Source organism: Hippoglossus stenolepis, chromosome 15 (genome assembly GCF_022539355.2).
Source record: "Hippoglossus stenolepis isolate QCI-W04-F060 chromosome 15, HSTE1.2, whole genome shotgun sequence".
NCBI lineage: Eukaryota > Metazoa > Chordata > Actinopteri > Pleuronectiformes > Pleuronectidae > Hippoglossus > Hippoglossus stenolepis.
The window spans coordinates 3,060,479-3,078,442 of record NC_061497.1 but is presented as its reverse complement, the minus strand read 5'-3'; the positions used below and the strand labels follow the sequence as shown (position 1 = coordinate 3,078,442).

The 17,964-nt window shown below is 42.0% G+C and overlaps 1 protein-coding gene across 2 annotated transcripts; it reads left to right on the top strand.

The window, feature by feature from the left end:
* Nucleotides 1–8,984: 8,984 nt before the first annotated feature.
* On the top strand, nt 8,985–12,124 carry crx (cone-rod homeobox). Of its 2 annotated transcripts, none has more exons than XM_035178627.2 (3): nt 8,985–9,450; nt 10,488–10,648; nt 10,878–12,124. In XM_035178627.2, the coding sequence occupies exons 1-3, from the start codon at nt 9,354–9,356 to the stop codon at nt 11,508–11,510; spliced, it is 891 nt and encodes a 296-aa protein (XP_035034518.1). In that variant the 5' UTR covers nt 8,985–9,353; the 3' UTR covers nt 11,511–12,124. The 2 variants fall into 2 exon arrangements, with proteins under 2 accessions (XP_035034518.1, XP_035034519.1); XM_035178628.2 differs by having other exon boundaries at nt 8,986–9,450; nt 10,497–10,648.
* Nucleotides 12,125–17,964: the final 5,840 nt, after the last annotated feature.

The following is a 17,964-nucleotide window of genomic DNA, read 5'->3' as shown; positions in this document are numbered from 1 at the left end:
TGGCAACCATGGAGAGAAACACCTGAAGGATCATTTGAAATGTAGGTGCAAACTGAACTTTATTCCACTGGATCCATCACTAACCTTTAACAGAAATAGATATTTGTGACACCAAATAAACCAAAGAGCTCATGACAACACTCAGAGAGCAGGCCTGGCTCTCTGACAAATCAGTCATTAATAAATGACTATTTGAAGAATATGGAATTTGATTGTTGTCTATCTTTAAACTTCACCAATACAAAGCAAAGAGACAAGTTATATCTATGTAAAAGGACATATACTTGATCGTAATATGGTTTTATTATATCTATTTTCATAATATATTCTGTATATTTTGCAGCAGCATTAGTAAGCTGCAGTAATAGATCACTGTCTGATTACTTACTGTGAATGATCAACAACAACTAATATCAGAGCTGTTTAGCAGAAACTAAACTTACTAACTCATTTAGTAAATGGACATTAGTATAGAGAGATGCAGGTTTTTGCTTCGGAGGCCCAGACACTGACCACACTGAACTCAACTGAACGTTACAGTTTAATGTCACATTCACTAACATAAGGATAAAGGGGGGATGTTCCTATAGTGGGTAACGTAATGTTTGAAACCTGTCCATACATTATACATTTTATACCTGTTACTATTGGAGTAGATGCATAATGTAAAGAGTTCTTCGGGATCAGGTAAGATTACTGTATACGATTTTTAACTCCTAACTAAATCCTTGTATCACTATCAAAACAAATCTTTTCATATTTAGGTTCAATGAAGAGCAACCATATTTACAGTATAATACACATTACAAAGTCAACAGCTGAATATAACCCTATATCTGTTTGAATTTTATAGGAAAAGTGCATCATGATTATAATAAGTTCATATATATAGCACCTTTGAAACAGGGTTGACAAAATGCTTTGACAGACAGAGCAGACACAGGATGAGAATAAGAAGACTGCATCACATAAAAGCAGTAAATACAAACAAAAGAATAGCAACAATAAAAAGAAGAAGATGTCATTACACAAAAGCAAATATCTACAAAATAAAAAGATAAAAGATAAAAAAGGCCATATTTAATATTACTGGCTCATAGTATATTTAATATGAGGCAGGTTAAATTTGAGTTTTTGCACCTTCACATCAGAAGTGAAAGGACGACATGGCAGAAGGATGTCATCACCAGCAGAAGAATAACATCTGACACTTGATTATTGTGTTGTAACTTCAACTTAAAAATGTTGTTTCACAAAACTTTCGCCAAAAAGTTCAACCAAAAAAAGTGTGACGATCATCAAACTTAAAACCAAACATGCTCCGTGGCGATTTTGACCCTAAAACAGCAGCAGATATTAATACTGCAGGAATATTAACCTCATCTCCGATCACTGTTGTTGTGTGGGCATCCCACAGTGTGTGTTAGGATGTCCAGCATGTATTACTGTGGTGAAGCTGAAGGAGGTGAGGCCCTGAGACCTGCCACTGCCGCTGCTGCTGCCGCTGCTGCTGCTGCATGTTGGGACAGTTAAGAGGCCGCACTGTGCTACACCCCCACTTCTCCTACTAATACCATCTGCTAATCCATCTGCAGGATTACTGTCCACTGTAATCACTCATCCTCCACACTGACACACCTCACCTCACTCTGCAACTCCTGACTCACTGCACGCTCACACACACACACACACAAATGTATCTTGCATAAGAAGTTTATTGTGGCTGTAGTTTTTTTATAGAGTGTAACATCAGTTTCGCCATCACTGTGCAGTTATTAGTTATTACCTTTGTTGAGACGTAACCCTCACTAAAATAAAGTTTAAACAAATGAATGGGTGGTTATTACATTTACTAAAGGAGTTTTCTTTTAAGTTGCCATCAACTTAATTTTCCTTTTTTTTAAATGCTACATAACATTTCTCCTCCACCACACCTCAGAGAGAAATGTTTTCAGTGACCAACATGATGAGCTTATTGATGACACCTCGTTTCCTTGTAGTTGTGACCCGTTAGGAAAAAGCAGCATCTGGTTCGGGACCTGGCTGTAAATGGCCGTTCACACCAGCTCAAACATGAATAAAATACATCCTCAGTCTGATAATGTGATGTGAAGTTGTATTGTATATCACAGGTGCTCATTTACTGCAAAACCAGTACTTTTATATCTGATACTTTTTTTAAAGTCGCACCTATTTACATACTCAGGATTTGCTGATTCAGGATTTCGCTCAGGTGACTCATCTGAACAGTTCCACAGCTGGACGTTGCTGTTCTAAGAAGAGACATCCACACACTGTCTCAGCTGAGGGGGACTGACTGTTTAAAATGTTTTACAGTTTTTTTCGATTGCATAAACACTAAAATCGAAAGTATTACACAATTATCAAAACCTTACACTCAAGGAGCAAAACATCGGCCCAGATTTGCACCACTATAAGCACAATGTCAGCTTCACACTTTTTGCAAAACAATACACAGTGATTTGCAAAACACTAAACACACTTGTATACATTAGACACAGAAGGATATCAAGATGTCACTTCCTTGCAATTCCAAAGCACTGACTGTCAAATTACCCCCATGAGCCAATTGGTTCAACACAGCCATCAGGTGCGCAAACACATGATTGCTAAATTGTAGACACACCAATCAGGTTTAAGCACTATACAAATGCAGCAGGTGAGTTCACCTGTCTTCAACAAAATGGAAGGAGTCAGAAGAAGAAGAAGAGTGAGGGTGAGAGGGGGAATCCACGGAGGAGGAGGAGGAAGAGAGGAGGAAGAGGAAGAGGCGGAGGCCGTGCAAGGGGTAGAGGCCGAGGTGGAGGTAGAGGAAGAGGAAGAGGAGAAGGAAGAGGAAGACCTGAGGCAGGAGGAGAACGTGCTCAAAGAAGAAGAGGACCAAATTTATCAAATGAAATTCGCGCAACACTAGTTGACCATGTCGTGAACCACGGATTGACGCTGAGGGAGTCTGGACTAAGAGTTCAGATCTTAGCAGACATACAGTGAAATCTGTCATTGTAACCTGTCCTGGATACAGAGTGTTCTGTTGGTCTGATATTTGCTGAGCTTACAGTGTTATGCACACTACTGTAGTAGCATGAAAACTGGGACATGTTTTGTTGTGATTCTCCATGTTGACATGTTGACTGATTTGGGTATATGGAGAGAAATAAATTATAATTTCATCAGTCTGCAGCATTGGTCTTGTGTAGTGTTTGGTGAATTTATTGTATATTTGCACTTTCTCTGTGTACTTCACTTACAGTACTCTAATCACTGAGAAGTAGAATTGCTAAAATTGTTTTAGGTTAGCAACAGCAGTGTGTAACTGGTTCAAACAGAATGAAGTCATATGAAATGTGTATGTTTTTCATATGGTAACAAAATATGTTTTTTATAAATTAGTGTATAGTTTTTACAAGAGTGTTTCATTTTGCAAAGGATCTGAGGTGTTCTGCTAATTGGGTGTGTGGTTGTGCTAATTGTGTGTAGTGTTTTGAAAAACCGGGCCCTGTTTTAAAAATCGTGCTTACAGTTTTTTTCGATTGCATAAACACTAAAATCAAAAGTATTACACAATTATCAAAACCTTACACTCAAGGAGCAAAACATCGGCCCAGATTTGCACCACTATAAGCACAATGTCAGCCTCACACTTTTTGCAAAACAATACACACACTTGTATACATTAGACACAGAAGTATGTCATGATGTCACTTCCTTGCAATTCCAAAGCACTAACTGTCAAATTACCACCCCTATGAGCCAATTGGTTCAACACAGCCATCAGGTGCGCAAACACATGACTGCTTAATTGTAGATACACCAATCAGGTTTAAGCACTATACAAATGCAGCAGGTGAGTTCACCTGTCTTCAACCAAAATGGAAGGAGTCAGAAGAGGAAGAAGAGTGAGGGTGAGAGGGGGAATCCACGGAGGAGGAGAAGGAGGAAAAGGAATAGGCGGAGGCCGTGCCAGAGGTAGAGGCCGAGGTGGAGGTAGAGGAAGAGGAAGAGGAAGAGGAAGAGGAAGACCTGAAGCAGGAGGAGAACGTGCTCAAAGAAGAAGAGGACCAAATTTATCAAATGAAATTCGCGCAACACTAGTTGACCATGTCGTGAACCACGGATTGACGCTGAGGGAGTCTGGACTAAGAGTTCAGATCTTAGCAGACATACAGTGAAATCTGTCATTGTAACCTGTCCTGGATACAGAGTGTTCTGTTGGTCTGATATTTGCTGAGCTTACAGTGTTATGCACACTACTGTAGTAGCATGAAAACTGGGACATGTTTTGTTGTGATTCTCCATGTTGACATGTGGACTGATTTGGGAATATGGAGAGAAATAAATTATAATTTCATCAGTCTGCAGCATTGGTCTTGTGTAGTGTTTGGTGAATTTATTGTATATTTGCACTTTCTCTGTGTACTTCACTTACAGTACTCTAATCACTGAGAAGTAGAATTGCTAAAAGTGTTTTAGGTTAGCAACAGCAGTGTGTAACTGGTTCAAACAGAATGAAGTCATATGAAACGTGTGTGTTTCATCTGGTAACAAAATATGGTTTTGATAAATTAGTGTATAGTTTTTACAAGAGTGTTTCATTTTGCAAAGGATCTGAGGTGTTCTGCTAATTGGGTGTGTGGTTGTGCTAATTGGGTGTAGTGTTTTGAAAAACCGGGCCCTGTTTTGAAAATCGTGCTTAAGCAATCGAGAAAAACTGTAATACATGGACTTGTGTTTTGATTTGTGTCTTTTCTTCCTTGTTTTTACTGTAAAGCACTTTGTAACTGTGTTCTGAGAGGTGCTCTATAAACAACATTCTTATTTGTATCATTATGTTATCGGTATGGCTGCCCTGACCATGTTTTATAATACAGTCTTTAGTAACAGTATGATGTGGACAGACTCCTCTGCATGAACTAAAACTACCAGTAGCATTGTAGAGGTGTGTTCACCTGCTTAATATCACTGAGACAAATGAAGAAAAAACCAACTGCTCTCTTCCTTCATGCTGCTGTTATATAACGGAAACTAACTTTATTTTATACATTTTGTGACAAACTTTTAAAAGAACAAATACAAGATATTTCTCCCTCCTCTTGGTGGTTAGGCTCAGGTTGTGGTAAGGGAAAGTAACTTGTTCAATGGCTAACATGCATTGGTCAAAACTCAAAGTCTCATTGGGAAAAATCTTCACACATTCAGTGAAACAGACGTCTGTGTGAACGTTTATTTTTCATTGCTTTTACACAAAATGTATCTAGTGACATTTTCTAATATCAATGAACTCTTTTCGTGATAATAATGGCGGATCCTGTATCGTGTTGGCATCTGATAATGGTGGTGGACCACGATCGAGGTGGCAGCTGATGGTGGACCTTGATGGCGGCAGTGGACAATGACTGTGGACTATAGTGGCATCCGATCTTGATGGTGGATCATGATCGTGGTGGCTGCTGACCATGGACTATGATTGCAGCAGGACTGCTCGACCATTACTGACAATAACCCATTAAGTCATTGACCTTCAGTTATGCTTTAAAATGTTTATTCTAATCAATGCTGCAAATACCCTTATCTTGCTGATGTTCTCCTTTACACTTGACATCTATATCACTTGTGTCCGTCCTGGGAGAGGGATCCCTCACATGTGGCTCTCTCTGAGGTTTCCTCGTCTTTTTACCCTGTTAAAAGGGTTTTTTAGTAGTTTTTCCTTACTCTTGTTGAGGGTTGAGGGCAGAGGATGTCACAGCTTGTTAAAGCCTATGAGACAAATTGTGATTTGTGAATATGGGCTATACAAATAAAATTTGATCAATCGATTTTCTCTTTCACACTCCACCAACTGCAGAACACTTTATATCTGCAGCACGTTTTTCAAATGATAACACGTTGTTTTCCAAACGGTAAAAGACACATTCTAAGTGATGGTAAATTTCATGCATTTCTGCAGAAACCATACTGAAAAATATGTGAAATCTTTGCAGAATATTTACAATACAATAAAACAATAATCATTCCAAAGCTGATTGCAACTTCAGCTGATGCACGTTGGTCTTGCAGACTGTAAGAAGAGTTTTGACAAAGTGGCCTAAGAAACGTTGCAAATTGGGGAATATGTGTACAAAGAGCTCCAGCTCCCACACTGTTCTTTCTCTTCTGACCTAAACCTATTCAAATTACTGTAAAGCTGAGACTCGGCACTTTCATTTAGTGTCCAATATTTTATCACAATTTTAGCTCATAACCTAAATAACTGTCCAAGTACTTACATTCTATGCATCCTAACTTGACAGATTTGTTTATTACCAATATTTCATTCTTTTTAATTGTAAAGAAAATTAGCACACACAAATTCTGCATTTTAAAAAAGACATTGGAGACAGTGATGCTTGGTTTAGCTCAGCATAGAGAGCAGAAGTAAAGGGAAATAGCTCTGTTCTAATGTGACAAAGATCCATCCACCAGCACCTGTAAACCCCAAACACCCACACTTTATATCCTGTTGGTTTGACATAAGATCCAAAGTCAAAAATCAAGTTTGTGGTTCTGATGAGTTGTGGAGCAAGTTCCCACCCTGGAGATATGAGTCTCCAAATCTTCATGGGTGTATTTTATCCAGTCTTTGATTATTGCTATCAGTTTTGACATATGTAGCTGAGAGGACATCAGTGGAATAGTATCACATGTTTTCTCCAGTGCAGGTGAAGAACCGGTGTGGGAGCCTTATCTCTCAAAGTCACACAACCACCAGCTAAACATGTTTACAGGTTGATCTGCACCTTCCGCCCTCACACAGCCACATTCATCGACTCGGGACATACCAAGGTCATACTGGGCTTTATGATGACTCAGCAATCTGAAGGTGCCAACTCGGTCTCATCTTGTAGCAGTGTCTCCGTCTGCAGACGGTCTCATAAATGAATATGGTTGCCTTGCCAGTGTGTGTGTGTGTGTGTGTGTCTGTGTGTTTGTGTGTGTGCGTGTGTCCAGTGTGACAGTATCAACCTAACTGGACTGGAAGGGGGTTGCTGGGGTGGTTAGTGTCGGTCTGTGCTGAGCTGCTGGTGGCACCTGGTTTGCACAGAGGGGATTAAGACTGTGTGTGTTTGTGTATGTGTGTGTACACGTGTGTGTGTGTGTGTGTGAGTGAGTGATTGGGGTTGACAGCAGCCTCTGTACTGCTGGCCGGCCTGCAGATTTAGCCGACCTGTTTTAGACACTGTAATCTGGATTAACTGCAGCAGTGTGTCAGTGGGGAGGAGGAACGGAACCTCCCCCACCCGCTGCCCCTTCACCTGCTTCCCCCCCCTCCCCTCCTGCTCCCATCCCCTCTCTCTGTCTACCTGCCTCCCCCCTCTCTCTTCCTCCCCCTCTGTCCACCTGATGTCCATACGTGTTCTCCTCCTTGAGTCCACATCCTCCTGGCCTCCAGGTCAGCCTACAGTGTGTTGAACACAAACTGTTCCATCTTAAAATAAAACGCCTGCTTGCATCATTCTGATTGCGTCTGAGGACAGATTTAGGGGGAAGGGCAGTCGGGCAGGGATTATATCAGCTCAGTCCTCTTCCCTACTTCCCTATTTACTGATGCAGCTGCAGGACGAGCTGTTCCACTGTTGGATGAAGACTGGATGCCCATCATCAAAATCAAGTTGACATTGTTTGCATAACATTTATCACCTTTATTTATTAGATTAAATATTTCACCAAAAAAGAATACCTTGTGCATGATTTTGTCTCAAATAACAATCTACATTTTTAAAATGTTATCACACACTACTACTACTTGAATATTATAGCAATAATTGAATATAGCAGATTGTCTGTAAAATAATAGTCAATAATACTTGTCAAAAAGTGAAGAAAACCCATTTTGAGACAACCAAAAGCATGTTGAAATATCTAATGAGTTAGAAAAGGTTCGTCAAAAGTTTTCAGAGCATAATTTAAGAATATGCACAATATTGCATATAGTTCTCTCTTGGTCACATCACATTCCCGTAGTGTAGTCCAGGAGTCGTATGTTCTCCATGTGTAAATGTGCAGCTCCTGTCTCCATGCTCTCCATCAATCCTCTGTCCACGTTCCTTCCATCTTAGATTCGTCCTGTCGCCGCATTCTCTTTCTTCTGCCTCCTTGTCTTTCTGTTTCCCAGTCTTCACACCAACTCGTCCAATTCCCACTTTGTGAGGCTGTCGTCCTCTCCAGCCTCCTTTCCTGCAGCACCACTGAACGGATTGCTCTGTCTTTCCTCCCTTTATCTGGAGATAAGATACTTACTTTTCAGATAAAGCATATTACGATAAATCAAATGAGCTTTGGCGGTTTTGTGCATCTGTGTGTGTGTGTGTGTGTGTGTGTGTGTGTGTGTGTGTGTGTGTGTGTGTGTGTGTGTGTGTGTGATTGCAGCATGTGTATATGCAGCTGTTTTGCAGATAAATGTAATCTGTTAATTATGTGTGAATGAATGTATGACAGCAGATGTGCAGCAGGTAGAATGGAACAAGGGGAGAAGGAGAGCGGGATGAGAACTGAAAGGAAAGTGACATTTTCAAAAACATCAAGAATAAAAATTGTTGATGCTTCTTCATTGAAATATTAAAAAACACTTGTTCTGTTGAATGTTTATAACACTGGTATTAAAAATGGCAGGTAAACAAATTCAACATCCAAAACTAATTTAGTCTTGAATGATATATGTAGGCTGTACTTTTAAATAACTTTATGTGAACAAATGCATTATTTGTATTTAATGGTTAATATTTAAATATGATTTCTTTTAGCATTGTATCTACTGTTAATCCAAATGTTTAAACTTCCCACTCATATCAGAAATTATCAATTACAACGTGGGGAAAAAAACAGTTTGTGACAAGCCTGTTGCTTTTCCCCCCCCCCTGGGTGCGTGTGCGCGGGCGCGTGTGGTGGGAGGGGTTTAGTGGAGCCACTTGTTTCCTCTAATTAGCAGCGTGTGCCGGTGAAGAAAGTCAGTAGAGAGAGCTCCCCAAGGCGCACAGGCATCCGGGGGCCACTTCACCTGTGTGAGGACTCCTGCGTGAAGACGAGAGGCTGGGAGCCGGACAAGCTGCAGACCTGAAGCTCAGTGCGCTCTGCACTGTCTGCTGCTGCTGCGAAACACTGACACGAGCTGAAACCGCGAGTTCAGAAAGAAAAGAAAAAAGTGTTTAACTTTTTCTCCCGCCGACCCGCTCCGGTGTGCACCGCTCCTCTGTGACGCAGCGACTCTCTGGCACTGCTGAGCTCGGAGCGGCCCTCGGCTGCTGCGTTGCGTGTCCGACCTACAAGTCAGCGCCGGGACTTAAGAGCCCGCTGTAAGGATGATGTCCTACATAAAGCAACCCCATTACACCATGAACGGGTTAAACCTGCCTGGTCAAGGAATGGATGTGCTTCACACGACCGTCGCTTATCCATGTAAGTATATACCAGGATATCTAATCGATAGATCGATCATATATTTTCTTGTACTTATACTTTCGGCACTTTCGTGTATTTTCGGACGCATTTGTCTCTTTCCGTGTATTGTAACGAATAAAGTCCGCTGCAGCCAAACGAAAAGTAAATTAGAATTTGAACAATTACATTCATAAAGGTTGGTGTAATGATTGTGTTTGTTGTATAATAATGATTAGATGGTCAAATATCGCCTATGTTAAAATCACGTCTGTTGCGTTGATGTGAGATAAAGAAAACAGTATTTCAGAGTATTATTTCATTATTGGTTTCCTTATGATTTGATGAAAAGTTGTTCATTTCCATATGATTTATTAATAACTGTGGGAGATGTCGTTTATCAGTAAAAAGGGCAGACAGGCACATACGCAGATTGTTGGTTCAGACAAGAAGCAGATGTATTCAACCTATTGAAACGCAGATAATCTGCCCCCCCTCTGGTGTTCAGCCTCAGGATATACATATTTGTTTATGTCTTTTATGTGTTTATCATTTCCCAACAGTTAACAGGTCCCACTTTGACACATGACACATTAAAGTTCACAGTAGATGGAGACACTTGATACGCTAAATGCCTAATGCAGGTGACTAAATTGAATAATTGCTCACCATACTAGTTCTGAAACAAACACACAAAGGCAGAGTGTAGACATATGAAACTGTACAAACCTTTGTAAAACGAATAAAATGTAACTGTATCCCCCTTCTCTGGGTAAACTGTGACTCTTTAAAGAAACATTGACTGTTATGATGATTTATTATCATGAGCAAATATATTCTCATCCCCTTCTTAGTCCCAAGCAGCAATTCAGGATCACAAACAGTATAGGTATCCATCAGTATATTCATTTGTGTGTCGTCCTTACAAAGCTGAGAAACAACACAACTCATCCAAATGAGCACTTTTCAAACTGCCTTTGAGTTGTGCTCATACTTCACATCCTCTCTCCATCACCACCAGTATAATAACCCTCTTTCTCCCCTCTCTGTGTCACTTGGGTTCGCAGCCACTCCCCGGAAGCAGCGCAGGGAGCGCACCACCTTCACCCGGACACAGCTGGACATCCTGGAGGCGCTGTTCTCCAAGACCCGCTACCCAGACATCTTCATGAGGGAGGAGGTGGCCCTCAAGATCAACCTGCCGGAGTCACGTGTGCAGGTACAGGAGAAGTAGGCTACAGCCATGATGGTATTGATGGCATCATGATACTGTTCAGTGTTTGTGGATCACAGCCATAAAGAAGTTTAACGGTAACAAGCTGCAGACTGAGGCTGCACAGTAACTTGTGGTGCATCACTTCAGATATATAAGTCACACTTGTCATTTCTCTCCTCTGTACCTCACTCATAACGTGCTGACATGTGTATCGCCGTCTTTGCATCTCCAGGTTTGGTTTAAAAACCGCCGTGCCAAGTGCCGCCAGCAGCAGCAGCAGAGCAGTGGCCAGTCCAAGCCGCGCCCTCCCAAGAAGAAGGCCTCTCCAGTGCAGGAGCCCGACGCCCCTGGTCCTGTCCCCAACCAGTCTAGCTCCTACAGCCCCTCCTCTGGCCAGTCAGGGCCCAGCCTGGCACCCAGCACTGGAAACGCAGCTGTGTCCATCTGGAGCCCGGCCATGTCACCCCTGCCTGACCCCCTGGCTTCTTCCTCAGCCCAGTGCATGCAGCGGCCCTCACCTTACCCCATGAGCTATGGCCAGCCATCGGCTTACACCCAAGGCTACGCCAGCACCACCTCCTACTTCACTGGCTTGGACTGCAGTGCCTACCTGTCCCCCATGCACTCGCAGCTGTCGGGCACCGGGGGCGCTCTCAGCCCCATCACCGTGCCCTCAATGGGGGGCTCCTTAAGCCAGTCCCCGGCCTCTCTGTCCTCACAGGGCTACAGCACAGCCTCCTCCCTGGGCTTCACCTCTGTTGACTGCCTGGACTACAAGGACCAGCAGGCCTGGAAACTGGGCTTCACCACAATGGACTGTCTGGACCACAAAGACCAAAACTCCTGGAAGTTCCAGGTGCTCTAGAAAGCGAGGGGGAACTTGTAAAGGTGTGTCAGTGAGTTCTGTTTGAGATAGTTTGAGGCATGTTCTGCCCGAGGACTTGTTATCCTTGATTCTCAGTTTCTTGTTTGTAAGGTTTTGTTTGATTTTCTAAAGTTGATCTCTGTAGAGATGCATTTCATGATGAGAGGACAGTGACTGTCACTAACGCAGCCTGACTGCAAACCGTCTCCTCTTCATGTTCCGATAACCAAGACAACAAAAGCCTTGAAAGTGTTTTCAGGAGAAGACGAGTGGAGACACCGATCCATCTCTCCCCGTGTGACATGATTGTGAAACTCAGCGACATGAACTCTACACTTGTTCGTTTTGTTTTAAACCTACGTTATATTTAGTGAACGATACTTTAACATGAAGGGGCTCTCGAGTCCTTTAGGTCACTTCCTCTTTCAGGGTCAATTTATTTTAAGCTACTTATTATTATGTTATCCTACCCTTACATATGTAACCGGTTGCGTTTAGATCTTTTTGACTATTTGTGTTGCGTGTTACAGTGTTAGTTTGCTCATTCTGATCTGTTCAGTGAAAAGTTAGACCTTCTGTTCTAGTTGTGTGACATATTAAAGTAATTCAGTCCATGTCTGTGCCGTGATGATCATTGAGACTCTGTGCTTTGAAATGAGTGATAGTTTGGTTATTGATGCTGGTGCAGGAGACAGTGGTGAGGGGGGTGCAGAGCGAGGGGTGGAGAGTGGCTGTGTCCGTGTTGTCAGCTCGTCATGTTCGTCATATGGCCTGCATGTCTTGGTTATTTTAGTTGTTCTGATTCTGGGACTGTCTCAATCCTCTTAGCCTCCCTTCAGCAATGCCCTAAGTGAATTAGTTAGGATTATTGCCCTCGCTCCCTCTGTCTCTCACCCATCTCCCCCACCTTAGCCACTCCTCCTCCCCCTCACCTTTTCCGGGCTCTCCCCTCACTTTTTTCCCCTCTCCATCTTTTCTATCTTTGTCCACTTGTCCTCCCTCTGCAGTATCTCTTCTTTCTACCTCTACCTGCTTTCTCTCCTCAGGACTCCTCCTTCATATCCCACTCACCCTCTGCTCCCCAAAAAGAACACGTTCCAAACATGTAGGTCGTCGAACAACAGTGAAGTTTATTAAAGCCTTTTCACTACAGTTGTTTTTCATGAACTGTTCCATTTCTCACACGTGTCCATCAGCTCAGTGGTTCCCCGTCTTTCAACCCCTGCTCCCCCCCCCAGCACCACCACCACTGCACCAATCTCCCCAAACTCCTCTGACAACTTGGTAATCCTAACATGACCTGATTACTGTCATGCAAACTTAACCATCACATCAACCGTGTGAAAATATTTTGATTGAAGCGTGTGTGTTCTGAGAGTTTGTGTTGAAGGAGCAGAGGCACACAGAGGATGTATCATCAGTTACTTAACAAATGCTGCTTTTCCAACACAACAGAGACATTTGACCACACTCTCATGATTTCATGACATTTTCTTTATCATGTTTCAAAGCTGAACAGAATTGTTTTTCCTTTGAGCTCAGTCATAAATTTTTTAATAGATTTTGATTATTATCCAATACATTTAAGTGATGTAAATGTTTCTTAAAAGCTAAATGAATATAAAAGAGTTAATAATGACTATACTGTTCTACTGATACTTGAGAAGAGAACAAATATTTGTTGCCATGTAAATTATATCTGATCTGCGTGCTCACATGTTTTTAGCATAACTTGAGATCTGTTGCACAAAGTGCAGTAACCGGGTGGCCAGAGACATTTCAAAGCATTTCCCTGCACTCAACACTGACCTAATCCCACTCTGTGCGGGTTTAATCCCTCCGCCCTCCCTCCCCGTGGTGTGATTGGTTAATCCCTGCGTCTGTGCACCCTGGTTGGTTAACCCCTCTTGGAGGGTGCAGTGCACTTGTAATCTTCCCCCTCAGCACTGAGAGTTTCAGACAGACATTTGTGCTGTAATCCCAGGGAGCAGCAGATGTGATGGGGGATGGACAGCACGGAGCAGACCTTGAGGAAGGTGAACGCAGGAAGAGAAAAACACGGCACGGTCTGAGAAACAAACACGCAGGCCCCTGTTTATTTTTTAACTAAAAATCAATGCAATAAGAAAAAGAAATATGTTAAAAAAGCAGAAACTTTGGTTGCTACTGGTTGTCAAAACAGAGCTTTGATAACAGCTTGATTTTATTTCAAAGCATTGCTGCTCACCATCATGTGGGGCCGGGCAAAGTCGAGTGATTACATCTACCTGGATGGGTCTTTTCCACCTGTAGAGTATATGCGCAGCATATGTAGAAGCTGGGCTGTCTCTCTTGGGGAAGCTCCCACTTCACCAGAGGCCCCACTTACAGGGTGTTAGGTGCAGCGGTGGTGCACTGAGCCTTTATGGTGGGGGTTAAAGGGGTTTGGAGTTGTGATCGCAAAATGTGTCAATATGCCAGACATTTTAAATATTGTGGCGCTTTAAACACCCTGTTGTGTTGATGCCACTGCTGGGGGGTGATAACCTCTGTGTGTACAGTGAATCACACAGCTATCTCTTACATATGGATTAAGTTGACTTTAAAACGTGTTCTCACCCTGAAGCACCTCTGCAGCTGTAACTCATACCTGGTGTTAAGTTTCATTTGAGAAAACAAAGACAGTGTGAGGCATGTGGTGCTCCTCACTATTACAACCATAACCAGGTAGTTTTTCTTTTAAATGAATACAAAAAATATAAAGAAAGAAAGTTATTAAGATAGTGTAGTGAAGTGCAGTATGTCAAGAGGTGGACACAGGATTGGGCAAAAGTGGCTCAGGAGGTACAGTGGGTCATTCACACACCAGAGGGTCAGTGGTACAAACCCGGCTCCTTGGCCAACTAACTGAACCCCAAACAACTGTACGACACTGTGTGATATCAAAAGTTCTGTAGTATACAGTAACCCTGCATGAATGTGTGAATGACTGGTAGTGTGAAGTGCATAAATACTGTCTATTTTCCACTGGATTCAAACTGAGTGGAAATCATCTACCACAACTTCCTCGGTACATGTACTAATGTTTTCATTCTTTGAACATCATCTCAGAAACATATGGCATAATGCAGTTAAGGCTATTAGCGCCCCATTGACCCTGCTCCATTCTTACTGTGAGCTGGATACTTGACGTGTTCTCAGCAGCAGATATACTGTACGTCCTCCTTTGTGTCTTTTCTCCAACCCGAGGTGGTTGAAGACCTCCCTCAACTTTACCTCTGATAGGCTTGTAGTTATTGGTTGCTTGGGTTGGTTTGGTAAAGGCATGAAGAGTGATGATTTGTTAGGGTAAGTATATAATATAATAAATACAATATAATAACATGAGGCAGGATATGGTCTCCCCCCAACTTACAGTGCATCCGGAAAGTATTCACAGCGCTTCACTTTTTCCACATTTTGTTATGTTACAGCCTTATTCCAAAATGGATTAAATTCATTTTTTTCCTCAAAATTCTACACACATTAACCCATAATGATATCATGAAAAGGTTTTTTGGGAAATTTTTGCAAATTTATTAAAAATAAAAAACGAAAAAACCACATGTACATAAGTATTCACAGCCTTTGCCATGACACTCAAAATTGAGCTCAGGTGCATCCTGTATCCACTGATCATCCTTGAGATGTTCCTACAACTTGATTGGAGTCCACCTCTGGTAAATTCAGTTGAATGGACAGGATTTGGAAAGGCACACACCTGTCTATATAAGGTCCCACAGTTGACAGTGCATGTCAGAGCACAAACCAAGCCATGAAGTCCAAGGAATTGTCTGTAGACCTCCGAGACAGGATCGTATCGAGGCACAGATCTGGGGAAGGGTACAGAACAATTTCTGCAGCATTGAAGGTCCCAATGAGCACAGTGGCCTCTATCATCCGTAAATGGAAGAAGGTTGGAACCACCAGGACTCTTCCTCGAGCTGCCACCCAGTGAGAGCTGGCCGCCCGGCCAAACTGAGCGATCGGGGGAGAAGGGCCTTAGTCAGGGAGGTGACCAAGAACCCGATGGTCACTCTGACAGAGCTCCAGATTGCACTGTGAAGAGAGGAGAACCTTCCAGAAGGACAACCATCTCTGCAGCACTCCACCAATCAGGCCTGTATGGTAGAGTGGCCAGACGGAAGCCACTCCTCAGTAAAAGGCTCATGACAGCCCGCCTGGAGTTTGCCAAAAGGCACCTGAAGGACTCTCAGACCATGAGAAACAAAATTCTCTGGTCTGATGAAACAAAGATTGAACTCTTTGGCCTGAATGCCAAGCGTCATGTCTGGAGGAAACCAGGCACCGCTCATCACCTGGCCAATACCATCCCTACAGTGAAGCATGGTGGTGGCAGCATCATGCTGTGGGGGTGTTTTTCAGCGGCAGGAACTGGGAGACTAGTCAGGATCGAGGGAAAGATGAATGCAGCAATGTACAGAGACATCCTTGATGAAAACCTGCTCCAGAGGGCTCTGGACCTCAGACTGGGGCGAAGGTTCATCTTCCAACAGGACAACGACCCTAAGCACACAGCCAAGATAACAAAGGAGTGGACTCAGGACAACTCTGTGAATGTCCTTGAGTGGCCCAGCCAGAGCCCAGACTTGAACCCGATTGAACATCTCTGGAGAGATCTGAAAATGGCTGTGCACCGACGCTCCCCATCCAACCTGATGGAGCTTGAGAGGTCCTGCAAAGAAGAATGGGAGAGACTGCCCAAAAATAGGTGTGCCAAGCTTGTAGCATCATACTCAAAAAGACTTGAGGCTGTAATTGCTGCCAAAGGTGCTTCAACAAAGTATTGAGCAAAGGCTGTGAATACTTATGTTATATTTTCGTTCTCTATTTTTAATAGATTTGCAAAAATTTTAAACAAACTTTTTTCACTTTGTCATTATTGTATTGTATGTAGAATTTTGAGGAAAAAATTTAATTTAATCCATTTTAGAATAAGGCTGTAACATAACAAAACGTTGAAAAAGTGAAGCGCTGTGAATACTTTCTGGATGCACTGTAGATGGGAGATAAAAAATAATGGTCCAGGTATAACATGTATTAAAATATCAACCTGTTCTTTAAATTGTTGATGCTGGAGTCAACATAAACCCCAAAGCAAAACTTCAATGTATAGCATATTAATTATAATAAAAAGGCCCCAAAACCATGACAATATTGCTTGTGGAATGTATATTAGCTCATGCTCTCTTCATGCTTTCCTTGGACTTGCACATAAAAGGTTGATTTGATGACTGTTGCACTCATTGGTAACATAAATATTGAGATGCTCCATTTAAGTAGCAGTATCATACCCAAAAGTTAAAGTATAAATCAACATGCATGAAAGTGTCTCATACATTTTTTTAATACTATTTGCTGGTTTAATTTAGTGAAAGAATCCATTTAACAATATTTTGGAATTTACTCTATTTGCTCATTATAATGTAATATTTTAACTATAGCTGCAACTATACAAAAACTTGTAGTAGAATGAGAAGTCCTGTATTTCTCTCTGAAATATAGTGGAGGAGAAATACAAACTAGTATATTAAAGGCTCAAGTATAAGTACCTAATTTCTTTTTAAATCACATTGCTCAGGATGTGTAGTCTGTTCTGAAAAAGATGCCTCCACTAGAGGGCGCTGACACTTCTCTCAAGGCGTTAGATCATCAATACAGTCCAAAAGAAAGTGACTGTGCTTTACTTTGGTCAGATGTATATTTCATCTATACTAAAAATGAGAGATTTGATGTTTTATGATATAATGCAAAAAATTACCTTTGAAACGCTTCAAAGAGACGGAGATCAAATCCTGCTGGTGCACTCATTCTCCCAATATGATCTTGAAAATGCATTTATCCTGCTGAACTGTGTCACAATGTGTGAATAACCAGTATACATGCTACAGGCCTCAATGAAATATCAGTTAAATATATTTATTCTATTTATTGTTATAAATGTTTCCCAGTTTCAGATCATTCTGACTGGAGTGGACCTCTGAACGTGAGCCAAGTGATCAGTGATTGTAAAATGATTGATCTGTGAGAATCTGAGCGCTGGCTGGTAAAGTCACTCTCATTGAGGCGGGTGGAGCTGAATTATGCACGTAAAAACTGAGTTGAATCATACTGACTTGCCAGATACAGACACAATATACTGACTTAAAGAAACGTGTGCTGTGTTCGTTTAGATGATCAGTTCAACACCAACAGATTGACACAAATACAAAACAAAACCTGATTCAAATGTGCCAGGTTATTGTCATTTTCAACATTAGTATCCAGTGAGTACAGACTGTTGGTGTCTGTGTGATGTCTGTTGTTAAAGGTCTCCCCCTTGTGGCCGCTCCAACCTTTCTTTTGGAAAGTCCAATATCACATCAGAGTCCCCCCCGATCTTCTAAAGTAAATAAATCACACCGGCTGCCATCAC

What these genes read in the sequence shown, in the direction of transcription:
- crx (XM_035178627.2), top strand. Translation starts at nt 9,354, where the DNA reads ATGATGTCCTACATAAAGCAACCCCATTACACCATGAACGGGTTAAAC. An exon ending in CACGACCGTCGCTTATCCAT is followed by an intron (nt 9,451 to 10,487) that starts GTAAGTATATAC and finishes CTGTGTCACTTG; the next exon opens with GGTTCGCAGCCACTCCCCGG. An exon ending in TGCCGGAGTCACGTGTGCAG is followed by an intron (nt 10,649 to 10,877) that starts GTACAGGAGAAG and finishes TTGCATCTCCAG; the next exon opens with GTTTGGTTTAAAAACCGCCG.